The sequence below is a fragment of the Phyllostomus hastatus genome, unplaced genomic scaffold (assembly GCF_019186645.2).
Source record: "Phyllostomus hastatus isolate PE091 unplaced genomic scaffold, TTU_PhHast_1.1 phas_contig_209, whole genome shotgun sequence".
NCBI lineage: Eukaryota > Metazoa > Chordata > Mammalia > Chiroptera > Phyllostomidae > Phyllostomus > Phyllostomus hastatus.
In genome coordinates this window covers 18,725,866-18,737,996 of record NW_025333735.1, presented here as the reverse complement: position 1 = coordinate 18,737,996, position 12,131 = coordinate 18,725,866, and the positions used below count along the sequence as shown (strand labels likewise).

The 12,131-nt window shown below is 37.0% G+C and overlaps 1 protein-coding gene across 15 annotated transcripts in view; it reads left to right on the top strand.

Moving 5' to 3' along the window:
* SGIP1 (SH3GL interacting endocytic adaptor 1) overlaps positions 1 to 12,131 on the top strand; it is a 193,839-nt gene that overhangs the window by 89,774 nt on the left and 91,934 nt on the right. For 8 of the 15 annotated variants that reach the window (XM_045835390.1, XM_045835389.1, XM_045835388.1 and 5 more), the window contains exons 4-6: positions 6,153 to 6,209; positions 8,798 to 8,852; positions 9,563 to 9,738. In XM_045835390.1, the coding sequence (XP_045691346.1) occupies positions 6,153 to 6,209; positions 8,798 to 8,852; positions 9,563 to 9,738 (288 nt within the window). Of the gene's footprint in view, positions 1 to 166; positions 251 to 6,152; positions 6,210 to 8,797; positions 8,853 to 9,562; positions 9,739 to 12,131 lie in introns of all 15 variants that reach the window. The other 7 variants (XM_045835386.1, XM_045835385.1, XM_045835384.1 and 4 more) reach the window with 1 other exon arrangement.

The following is a 12,131-nucleotide window of genomic DNA, read 5'->3' as shown; positions in this document are numbered from 1 at the left end:
ATTGGGGTGTTAATTGCAGCTATAGCAGGTTTTCTCCCACACTTGACTCAAGGTTCCTAGCTTTGGGGTGCCTGTAGCATTCATGTAGTTCTTGTCATGAAATGTTAAGAAAATAGACTGAAATTTATCAGACATTGGGTAACACTATAATCAAGGCTCTATTCAGCAGGGGAAAAAAAAGACCCAGAAGACTCAGCTTCTCCTCACCTCTTGCTTCTGGCTCAGAGCCCTCTCGTTAACTCTGTCTCAGGTACTCTCTGCTTCTGTGTCATCTCTTTGCTTCTGTATGGGTTCCCTCCCTAGGTTCTCTTGTCCCCTCCATTCCAACTTCCACAAGGCTCTGTTAGCTATCCTCTGCTTTCTCTCCCTGCTGCTCCCAGGCTGGATTGCTATTTCTTGCTTCTTTCCCTCTGCCACCCTGAGTCTTGTCCTTTTTCCTTTTTTCTGAAGCCTTTCCCACCCTCATTGTCTGTGAGGCCCCATTGCCACCTCAGTGTTCCCTGCTCTTCTAGGGACCACCAGTTTAAATTTCTGGTAGATTATGTGCCCAGGGGCCTGATGCATTGCTGGCATGGAGTGAGCACGTGCTGCATTGATGAACCTCGCTGTGTGGACCTGTCTACTCTAGCTCAGGGCTTTGTACTGGAGCTCCCCAGGTTCTCCTTTACCACCACCATTCCAAGTCATATAAAGTTATTTATCAGTGCTTGTACCCTCTTTGTTTCTCAATTGGAAATACCATAAATATCTCTGGTCATGATTATTAGGAAAGGGGAATTATTTAATTTTGATTTCTTAGGAAATAACACAGACCCGTTTAAAAAAGCTACATTCAAATGAATGCTAGTTCTCTGAAACAGGATGTGCAGCTTCTATGGCTAATTGGAAATTATTATCCAGCTGCTAGGTTTACTATTTGGAACTGTTCCCCAGGTTTTCCCTACTAACTGTGGTCACAAATTTGAAAACTCCTTATCATACCAGTGCCATAGGGATCCAAGTTGCTGTTTGCATTCAGTCCTTAGAGACCTGAACCTGATTTTATTTCAAACTCAAATTGATTACTTTAAAACCTTGTGTCTGTGGACCTGCTCTATTCTTACATGGCTGATTTAGCTTCCAAATTATTGTCTTTTGGATAACTAAAGTTGAAATTTATGGTTTCACTGACATAGTTCTACAAACTATAGGTGGTAGTGCACCCACTTAATGCTTATAAATGACTGTCAACACAGAGCTACACAATAGGTTTAATGTACTTAAGCATATTTCAGTTTCTCAAAATCCAATGAAGCCCATCTCCATTGACAATGCTTTTGCAGACTCATCTACAGAGGTTTCATGGCAGGGTTCCACGTATGAAGGTGGACTTGCCTTGCTCCCCACGTGGCTCAAGGTACCTGTCCTCTGCAGAACGGTCTGTCGTGGTGTCTGTGAGTTGGGACAGCTGGTGTTACAATGCATTTTAACCCAGAGACAAACTGTAATCATGCAGGATACATTTTAACTTTTTCCTAAACAGCTTAGATTTTCATCTACACATAGATTAGGGGCATCGTCTCTGCTCAACCTGAGTAGGTATGCAGGATAGGGCCCAGATTTGGAGCTATTAACTGTGTGTGCAACATGTATTAAAGACCCTCAGGAAGGTTTTGACCTAGGGTAAAATGTGGTAGAGCTAGGCCTTTCGTACTTTGATTAGAAATACAATTTTTATTCAGTCTTACTGGGTCCTGGTATCTGTTCTCTACCTGTAAATTAAGTGCTGGCTGAATAAGGACTGGAATAATAGATCCACATAATCCCCAGTGCCTGGGCTGTATCTTCCTCCTTCTTTCTTCTTCTCTTGACCTAGCTACACTGGCCTGCTGAATAGAGCCTCATTATGGCCCCAAAGTCCACTCTTTGTTTAAGCAAACCTGCAACATTGGTAGGCCCTACAATTTGGCCTAGGAATTGTTTCTTCCGTGCTATGTTTGCTACTCCATGTGATTCTTTATATGTGTCTTGAAGAACAAACAGATCCTTTAACTTTTTCTACATGAAAACAATCAATTGCAGCAGCCCAGCCCACAGGATCCACCCTACGACAACAAACCATGGTGTGCAAGGGAAAGAGGAAAAAAGTTTCATTGAGGAAACAGATTTTAGTTTAAAATTTCCAAGGGGTATGTAGAAACAGTGAGTAAAATCCCAATTTGAAACTTGAAAAAAAGAGTAGCATTTATTTACTCCACTTAAGAAGAGTCTTTTTTAGTTATTTCCAAATTATTTTTTTAATAACCTGGGGCCAATTTTTAAATCAACTTGGTAGACTCTATATACTGATGTCTGAATATACTTATAAAGAGTGATCAGGCATAAAAGATATGTGTTTCCTTTGAGACAAAGGAAATTATTCAGATTTTTAAAAATATTTATTTATAAGAAATATTTGGCTCTAACATAAGCATGACTATACAAATTGAGTAATCCTTTTTTAGGATTGGCATTATCTTAGTAATGTTAGGAATTTGGCACGACCTTGGCTTGTGGGAAACAGTATACTTTACCAAAGGATGTCGAGTCAAGGGTGCTGACCTCCGCCCAGGCTATATGCAATAACTTTGTTCAATATGGCAGCCACTTGTGGCCCTTTAAAATTCGGTTTCTCAATCACACTGCCACATTTGAGGTATTCCATAGCCACTTTTGGCCAGTGGCTACCATATTGGACAGCACACTTATAGAACATTTCCATCATCCCAGACAGTGCTATTGGACAGTGCTGTTCTATAGGACTATTTGCAAAGTTAGTGAAGTCAACCTCAGTGTAAAAAGATAATATTTAGGCAGTACATCCTGCGTCTTGAATATTTCTTACCTGCAGATCACTGTGTGGCCATGAGCTGACAGAAAACTCCCAGTGGAAACTGAGAACTTCGATGAATGTATGATAAAACACAGTTATTATTACATCCGTTGATTTAGCCCATCTTATTATCTGAAAACTGATTATAAGCCTGACCAAAGTGAAATACCTATTAAAACAAGATTAACACTGCTGTGAGCCTCAATAATCTTTAAATAATAATTGTATATTCAAGTAATAAAGGTTACTTATGCAAAGTATTGAATTTTGGAACACACACAAAAGAGAAAAGTAAAATAATGTGTAACTCCAAGGGGAAAATATCACTGTTTATATGTTGATGAATAGCCAATATTTCTTGTACTATTAAGCCTAGTTTTTAAATATTTCCCCACTTTACTTATCTTCTCCCTTGCATATTCCAAGTTTTCCAGTTGAAAATCAATAGAGCCATTATCTTCACTGTTACCATTAGGAGCTACACATGTTTAAGTGGCTAAACCAGGAGAATTGTTTCTCTCTTGGGGTTTACCAGAAGAATTTCAGCGAGACTCTGTCTACCATTAACTTGATAATTTCCACTTGTGAAAACAAATATATTTGTAAGAATTCACTAGCACAAATGAGGCCAAATAGCTAATTTCTCTAATAAAGCTGTGTTTTGAATACCTATCTGCCAAAAGGAATGTATTTGGTTAGTGTTAGTATTTATGTTTAGAATGTTCCTATTTTAAAAGAAAAAATTTTATAGGTTCTGCTTGTTCTTCAACTCAATCTTTTTTGGTTTCCGTGGAAACAAGGAAATTTTCACTTAGCCCAGATCTAGAATATTCAGAAAATTCAGGATTTTTTTATCTTTAAGATTGGACCTATATTCTCAAGAAAAGAAACACACATTTGTTCATCTAAACACATCACCTATCTTGGTTTTGAAGGGCATTGTTATGGAATGAAATTATCATGCAGGCAAAATATAGAACTGAAAATTCTGAACTCAGTAATTTACTGTTACCTAATCTCTTTGGATTTTAGATAACAATCCTTTGTATTGAAGAGTTGTTTAAGAACTAAAAGGTCTGTTAATAGTAGTACTATACTGGTCACAAAATTCATGAGTTTAGTTCTGTGGAATCAACTTAGTTCATTTGATTCCCATTATTATAAGTTAAGTTTGTGTGTTAAATTTATTACATATACTATCTGAGAAGGATTTGGAGAATTTTGGAAAGACATTGCAAACAGATTGGTAAAGTAGGAATTAAAAAAGAAATCAAACATGGCAAAAAGAAAAGAGGAACCATGCCCATTCCCCATGAAAGAGATGTTTTATTATTAAGCTGGCATATTATTTAATGGACCATGTCCTCAACAATAGCTTTATAGCTTATACAGGGGCGAAGTTGATGTTACAGGTTTTTAAAGCAACCTTAGCTCAAAGTAGAAAGAATGTCAGTGAAGCACCACTTCAACGAAGGCAAAGTTAAAATGATGTAGTCTGAGTACATAATCTTTTTCAAGAGCAGGAAAAAGGAGGAGGGGCACAGGGCCTGTGTTCCTGGGTACTGGTCTGTGGAAACATGGGCAGAATTCTTGCACTTGTGAATTCTAGAGTAGTGGTAACACATAGGGAAGAAAGAAGGCTTGAACATACTATCTGTTCTTACACACTTTTCACCCTTACTAAGCTGTTGGTTCTTAGAATGCCCAGTAAACATTCAGTAAGTATTAATCAGTGATGACGCATTACCTCTAATTTGGTTTTCTAGTGGTCCTACATGTAAACATTAAAAGCTTACTTGTCTCACCTATTTGTCAAATTGTGTTAGCTGCTCACATTGTGGTCCAAGTGGCCTTCATTTGTGATTGCAAAATTAGAGGTCCTGTCTTCAAGCCTCGTGTGTCACCATTTAATATGTGTTGTTCTGGGATCGGCTGGTGCTCAGTGACATACCATTGCTCTCCGTGTGCCACATACTGGAATGCTGTTGAATGAACCCTCCGTTAACCAGCCTAATTTGTGTTTTCGTCCTTTGCTCTCAAAAAGTATAGAATCTGCCCTCACTGGTGTGGTTCAGTGGATTGGGTATCCTCCCACAAATCAGAAGGTCACCGGTTTGATTCCCAGTCAGGGCACATGCCTGGGTTGTGGGCCAGGTCCCCAGTGGGGTTTGTGCAAGAGACAAATGATTAGTGTTTCTCTTGCACATAGATGTTTCTCTCCCTCTCTTTTTTTCTTCCCTTTTCCTCTCTCTACAAATAAATAAATAAAATATTTTTTATAAAAGTACAGAATCCTAGCCCTGGCTGGTGTGGCTCAGTGGATTGAATGCCGGACCGTGAACCAAAGGGTTGCCGGTTCAACTCCCACTCAGGGCACATGCCTGGGTTGTGGGCTAGGTCCTCAGCTGGGGGCATGTGAGAGGCAACCACACAATGATGTTTCTCTCCCTCTGTTTCTGCCTCCCTTCCCTCTCTCTAAAAATAAATATATAAAATCTTTAAAAAGAAAAGTATAGAAGCCTCGTAATTTCCCTTTAGATGAGGCAACATCGTTGCTCAAGTGCTGTTGCCATATATCATAGTTGTGTTAGGGGCCAAACTAGAACTTGAAGATGATCCAGAGAGAGTAATGCTGATGTCCAATCATCTTGCAATGATGAGTGTTCATGGACGCATCGGACACATGGATGGCAGACATCACAATTAATCCTGATTCTATTTTAATAGTTTGTTAAGAAAAACCACTTGTAAAGAATATCAACACTACTTTTAATACCTAGGAGCTGAATTAACTAATTTGGAGCTGATTTCCTTTATCAAGGGGTTGGTTAGGAAAAAATTGAGTCAGTATTAGAAAAGTTAAAAGCTTAGTTAATTTGGATGAATACTCTTTGGATATGCTGGAACTACCTGCATATGAGAGCAAATGGAAGTCAAAATGTTTTCATTTATATATATGGTTTTATCCTTCAAAAGTATAGAGGATCCAATTATAATGTAGGTGCTTCTAATTCTTTGGTAACTGAATAAAATTTGAACAGCTAGTAGTTAATATCCTATGTTCAGGTATTCTACAGTCTTTTGTGAGATAAGTATGTGAGCTCTATTATGCAGTATCACAGCAGCTCAGTTTATCATTCAGTTACACCAAGGTGGTTACTTAATAGGCTGCTCTAATTTGTCTTTCCAGCCCTGGATTTTGATAGCTCTTGCTAAATAAAATAAGAGTTAAGTATTCTTTATTCCTCTTTTGTTTCATTCAAATGTTCCTCTTCTAAATTTATTTTCAAATTTATTACAGAAGAAAAGCAATGGGGCACCAAATGGATTTTATGCAGAAATTGATTGGGAAAGATACGTGAGTATCAGAAGATGTTTTTTTTATTAAGTATTTCAGAACTTGAAAATGAGTTGAGGCATTCTTATATTTAAAATAGAACATACAAATAGGTGAACATGCCATCTCATCAGGAAGTACCTGACATGTTTCTACTGTATAGAGTTTAAAAGCACTAGAGGCTATTGGATATGAGTTCAAGACCTAGCCCCTCCACAAGTCAGCTCTGCATGGCTTTGGGATAGTTATTTGCTTAGCTAGTAAAAAATTAAGTCAGTGGTTATGTTGTAACATTGTTGCAAGGATTTAACAATCTAATTATTTGGTCATAAACGATGTTATAAGAGAAGCCGTGAGATATTAAGAAAGGGTGATTTTTTTAAATTAATTCTTTTTTCCTACAAAGACTCTTGTTATAATTTTCTAGGATTCTTAAATATGCTTTAATGTGGTACTCTAAACAAACAAGAAGATAATTAAAATACCAAATTACTCATCAAGTTCTACTGCACTTACTACCCCCTCATGTAGCACACACACTCTAAACCCCAGTGCTGTCCTGGTCAACATGTAAGTGCTCAACTGAAGCAGAACTTGTCTCAAATTTCTTTATTCCTAAAAATTAATAAAGCCACATAGGAATTGCTATTATAATTATTAATACATTAGATACAAGTAGTAATTATATCCAAGTAATAAGAAGTAACCCCTCTAAGTAATAAGAAGAGTTTTATTCTTAATACATGATATCACCTTGCTTTTGGCAGGGATGGCCTCAGGGAGGATATGACCTTTAAGCAAAGCCCTGAAGTATAAGCTGGGGTTGACTGACTGACCATTTGAGGGAAGAGAATTCCAGGCAGAGAGAATGGCATTTATGAGGACTCTGAAATGGGAGATGGGGAGAACTTGCAGCATTCACATCCTGAAAGTTAACAGTGGGAAGAAGGCTTTGTGGCTGAGAGGGATCAGGGAAGAGAATCTAGGCTTGAGCCTAGAGAGAGTATCAGGAGCCACTGCAGGGGCTGGTGGGCTATACCCAGGCACTGGGCTTTTATTCTGAGTGCAGTGAGAAGACAGGGACAAGTTTTTAGCAGGGAAGTGACCTTAATACACTTGTATTTGAAAAGGAAAAAAAAAAGTAAGCTGAGTACTGAAGAAGGACAAGAGGGAAACTACAAAATAAATAAACGTGGCTTTTCCATGGATTCAGCTCCTCTTTTCTCCCCAAGGTCATGGCACTTTTATTGCTTCTGTGACTGCAAAATCTCTCCCTCCAGCTCTGTTCTCTCTAACTTCCAGGCCTATTATTTCACCTTAAAGAGGGCCACCCTTGAACTCTTCACCTTCTTCCCATTCTCCCTTTCCCCATGTAGGGTTTTGTCTCAAATACCTGGGACCAAGGAGTAGGTCTGCCATTTGCTGGGTAGATTACTTGAGAAATGGCATCTGATTTCTCTTAATTTCCTCCTTGTTGAATAGAATAATTCTTTCCACATATGATTGTTATGAAGTTTCAGTGAAATAAAGTGTAGGTCATAGTGCTTATAATAGGAACTAAAATATGATAACTAATTCCAATCATGCAAACTGTCTTTTATCTTTCCTGTCTTTTTTCTAAAAATGTTAGTTGTCTGCTGCTACAATTAGTTCAGCGAGGAGTACCATTAATCTAGGATTTGAGAGTAGAAACCTTGGAGTTTTATTGACCCTTCCCTCTCCTTTTTCTCCTATGATAGATCTTTTAACAAGAACTAACAATTTGTCCTTCCAAATGTCCTTGATTCATCCCTTCCCACCACCACCAACTTTGTCTGTATTCTTAGCACGTCTTACTGGCATAACGCAAGTATTTTTTAATTAGTTTTCACTTCTCCATTTTCTTCTGTGCCCAGCCTGTCCAAAAGTGTACTTCCTAAACATCTTAAGATGCTTCTTTCAGCTTGTCCTTTCCTGATTAAGAAGCTGCAGTAGCAATACCAAGCCTGAAATCTGCCCCAGCATGTTGGCCACCCATGGTCTTATTTCCCATGGCCTTCCACTGTCCAGCTTCTTACCCAGTCATACCATCTGAATAATACTGTTGGTTTCTGTGGTGGGGTCTCAATATAGGCTCTTCCCCACCAACAAGCCCCATCTGCCTTCTCTCTCTATCCCAAAAGGCACATGCAGATCCCCGATTCTTTCAACCTCATTAATTTCCTCTTCAGACTCCTATCACTGATGTCTTGTTTTATTTTTGTTTTTTACTTTTTGCCTACCAAAATACATTTCAACTTTCCAAAAGACAAATAATTTTCATTTTATATCCCTTCATGTTGCTTATCACAGTCCTTTGCTTACAGAAAATGCATGATAAATTCTCTGTTTCCTTTTATTGACCATTATTGATTCCTAGTTTGTTTTCCCAGTAGTAAGACTCCCCAGGTACCCTTGAATAAATACTTAAAAATATACTGCTGAGCATTCAATTAAAAAAATTAAAATCTTCACCTCCAAAAATAAGAGACATGTTTATATCCTTAAGTAGAATGCTTTAGAAGGAAAATGAGTAATTCCTTGATTATTGTCAGGATAATAATTGCATTGTGCGTACTTGTATTTTATAGAACTCACCTGAGCTGGATGAAGAAGGCTACAGCATCAGACCTGAGGAACCTGGCTATATCCTTTCTTTATTTTTTTTCTTTTAATGTTTATTTTGTCTCATAAAGCAGTATTATAAATTCAGGTTTTAAAAAGGTATTGAAATAACCCAAGCTTCCCAAATCCTGTTCTATAGTATTAGCAATGATTAAACAGCACAGACAACAGCCTGATGACTAACAAGCAGGCATTTGGCCTTGATCTATTCATAGAAGAGAGGAAGGGAAAAGAGAAAAATGTGCTGAAAAACAGTTGTGTAAATTGTGGATACAGGGTTGTCTGCGAAGGCCTGATGTGACAGTATCATTTTTCATGACTGACAAATAGCTGTGACTTGTGCTTTCTGCACACATCATCTCTGGGCAGAACAGGTCACACTCTGAAACACTTAAAAGTCATCACAAATCATCCATTAGGATGACTTTCCTCTCCCTGTAGAGGGTTTATCAATGTGTGTACTGAGTGTGACACACCAAATATCCAACTGCAGCAAAAGTGTAGCACATTATAATTATTGCTCCTTGAAATTCACCATCCTTAATCATGTTCCAAGGGAAGGTGAAGAAATTCTAACCCTTGCCTGATTTACTCTTTTATTTCGTTGTTTTGCTTTGATTTGCTGCCACCTTTAAGGGTATTTTTGCTGCCTCTAGGTGCAGTCACTCCTGTCTTATACTCATCACTGCCTTACAGTAAAAAAAAGTTATGTATCTTTAACTGTGTTCTACCTACCAAAGGAAAGCACTTTTATTCTTCAAGTGAATCAGAAGAAGAAGAAGAGTCACACAAGAAATTTAATATCAAGATTAAGCCATTGCAATCTAAAGACATTCTTAAAAATGCTGCAACTGTAGATGAACTGAAGGCATCGATAGGCAACATTGCGCTTTCCCCATCACCGGTGGTGAGTGGTTTTTTATGTCAAGCTTGGGTGAGGTTGAAGGAGAGCTGTGTTCTGCCCATATGCATTAAGTAGAGCAGAAACTCGTTAAACTGATGGCTGCATATGGTCAACATTTAATGAACTCTGCAAACCATAAACAGTTCATTCTAGCTTTAGAAAGTTATATTCATTTTACATTGCATTTCTTGTGCTTTTCAAAATGGTAAAAATGCATAGGACCACATTTCTTTTTTTTTTTTTTTGTACTTACTTTCCTGAAAGTATTTGCAAATGAAAAAAAAAAAACAGATTATCTAGACTTACTTCTGAAGCAATTAAAAACAATATAAAGTTTATATATATACTGACAGTGATTTTTAAAAACATATGTTAGTGTCTATTTTTATGATATAACATATAGAAATTCCTGGGAAGAAAACTAAGAAAATTACTTTTCTTAAAAAAATTTTTATTGTTATGCTTCAAAAAAATATATTACTATAGTATCATAGATCATAGTCTAGAAATATATTAAAACTCATAATCTTCACTATGTTTTATTATCAATTATCTTAAGTACTATTATCTTTTAGGCCCCTCAAATACAGGTATGCCTTGTTTTACTCAAATTGGTATTTTTTCCACAGTTTATACTTCCTTCCTCCAATTCCCATCTATTAAATTTCTTTAGTTCTTGAATTCTAAGTTCCAACATTTATAGTATTTTCTCTTTGTTGTTTGATAAATTCTATAATTGTTTTCTAAAAGTAGCTATGAAGATCAGCTGAAGGCTCTCAAGCTAGCCCCTAATATGTTTCTTGGCACCTTCTTCAGAGAGATGTGATCTCCCTATAGCATTCCCCCTAATGAAGTAGTTAACAAATGCTGAACCACTTTTGTGACGCTTCTGGAAATATCCCAGCTAACCTTTCTAAAGGAGTTGTAATCATCTATCCTTTGATAGATGACTGCCTGGGATGAATAAAGTCTATAATGACACTTCTTCAGTGCTTAGTGTTTATAATGACCTTTATCACTACTGTTAGTGACAACTAAAAGGATCTCTAATAGTTATCAACCACAGCAAATGATATTTCAGGTAATTTTTAATCATGTGCTGATTTGTTACCTTAAGATGTCTTCCTGAAAAGGGAGACATGAAGAATATTAGTTTTCTTTCCCTGCCACATGGACGGTCCAGATTTTAAACTCACATATTGGTCTGTTATACTGATGTATTGGTCTGTAGTACCAGTGATTTCAAGTAATGGGAGTGTTTTAAATTGCACACACTTTTATTTTTCAGTTGACATCTTTCAAATCATTTCTCACTTACTGAATCTTTTTTATTAATTGTGAAAATCTATTTAAGCACCTGAAACCAATTTATATCCACTTCTCTGTGGGTTGTAATAAACTTAGTAGGCATTTGGAAGCTTCCTGGGTTAAGTGTGAAAGGCAAGTTCACAGGATTAAATGTATAAGAAAGAAAACTTACTAGAACAGCCAGACACATGGTAGATATATGCTGAAAGCTAGTTGAACCTAGAGAAGAAGAAATGCCCTGTATCAAAAAGAATATGTATGCCCAAGTCACCTGCTGGATATTCCTCCAACCAGAAGTGCTGCTGAGGATGCAGCAAGAAGAGTGGCTGCTTCCTCTGAGCTCTCCCAGCACCTTTTTTAAAGGTGATATATTGGCATGGTGTGGTTAATATTCTATTAAAAAGATGTTTGGGAAAGCAGTGTGAAAATAAAGGGGAGACACTCAGGAAAAGTAATAATAGAGTTAGGCTGTGCATACCAGCAACACCACAAACTGAAAGACCCTCGGATTCCCCTATCACCACTATCCCTGCACCCTCAGCTTGTTCTCTCTAATACGAGAACCTGGCTTTGTCATTACTATGATTTGCAAATATTTTTGACTTTTTTATATTTAGTATACAAGAATGAGCTACCTTAGAAAAGATATGCATGTTTCTGGGTATACATAAGTATAAAGGAACAGTATAACTAAAAACATATTCTTTCATGTGTACCTGTATTCATGTATCTAGTACATTGTCTCCAAAACCGGATATGTAGCAATAACCTTCTGTAATTCAGTTAGTACCATGATAAAAGTAACAAATAAGTTGTGCAACTTTAGATGTTCCTAGTAAAACAATCAGAGTATTTATATATCTACACTTAACTCAGGTGTGAAAAAGAGAAATAGAGCCTACACTAGTTAATGATATATCAGAATATTTCATTTAGTTGTGGTTCTTATTCTACAAAATAATCAGTCATTACATACACTAATAGAAACAGAGGAAATTCCAAATAGTGAACTATTCATAACTATGGTTTATGTTGGATTTCCATTTCTTTTTAAAGAATTTTAAAATAAACTCAACAGGTAAAACAAG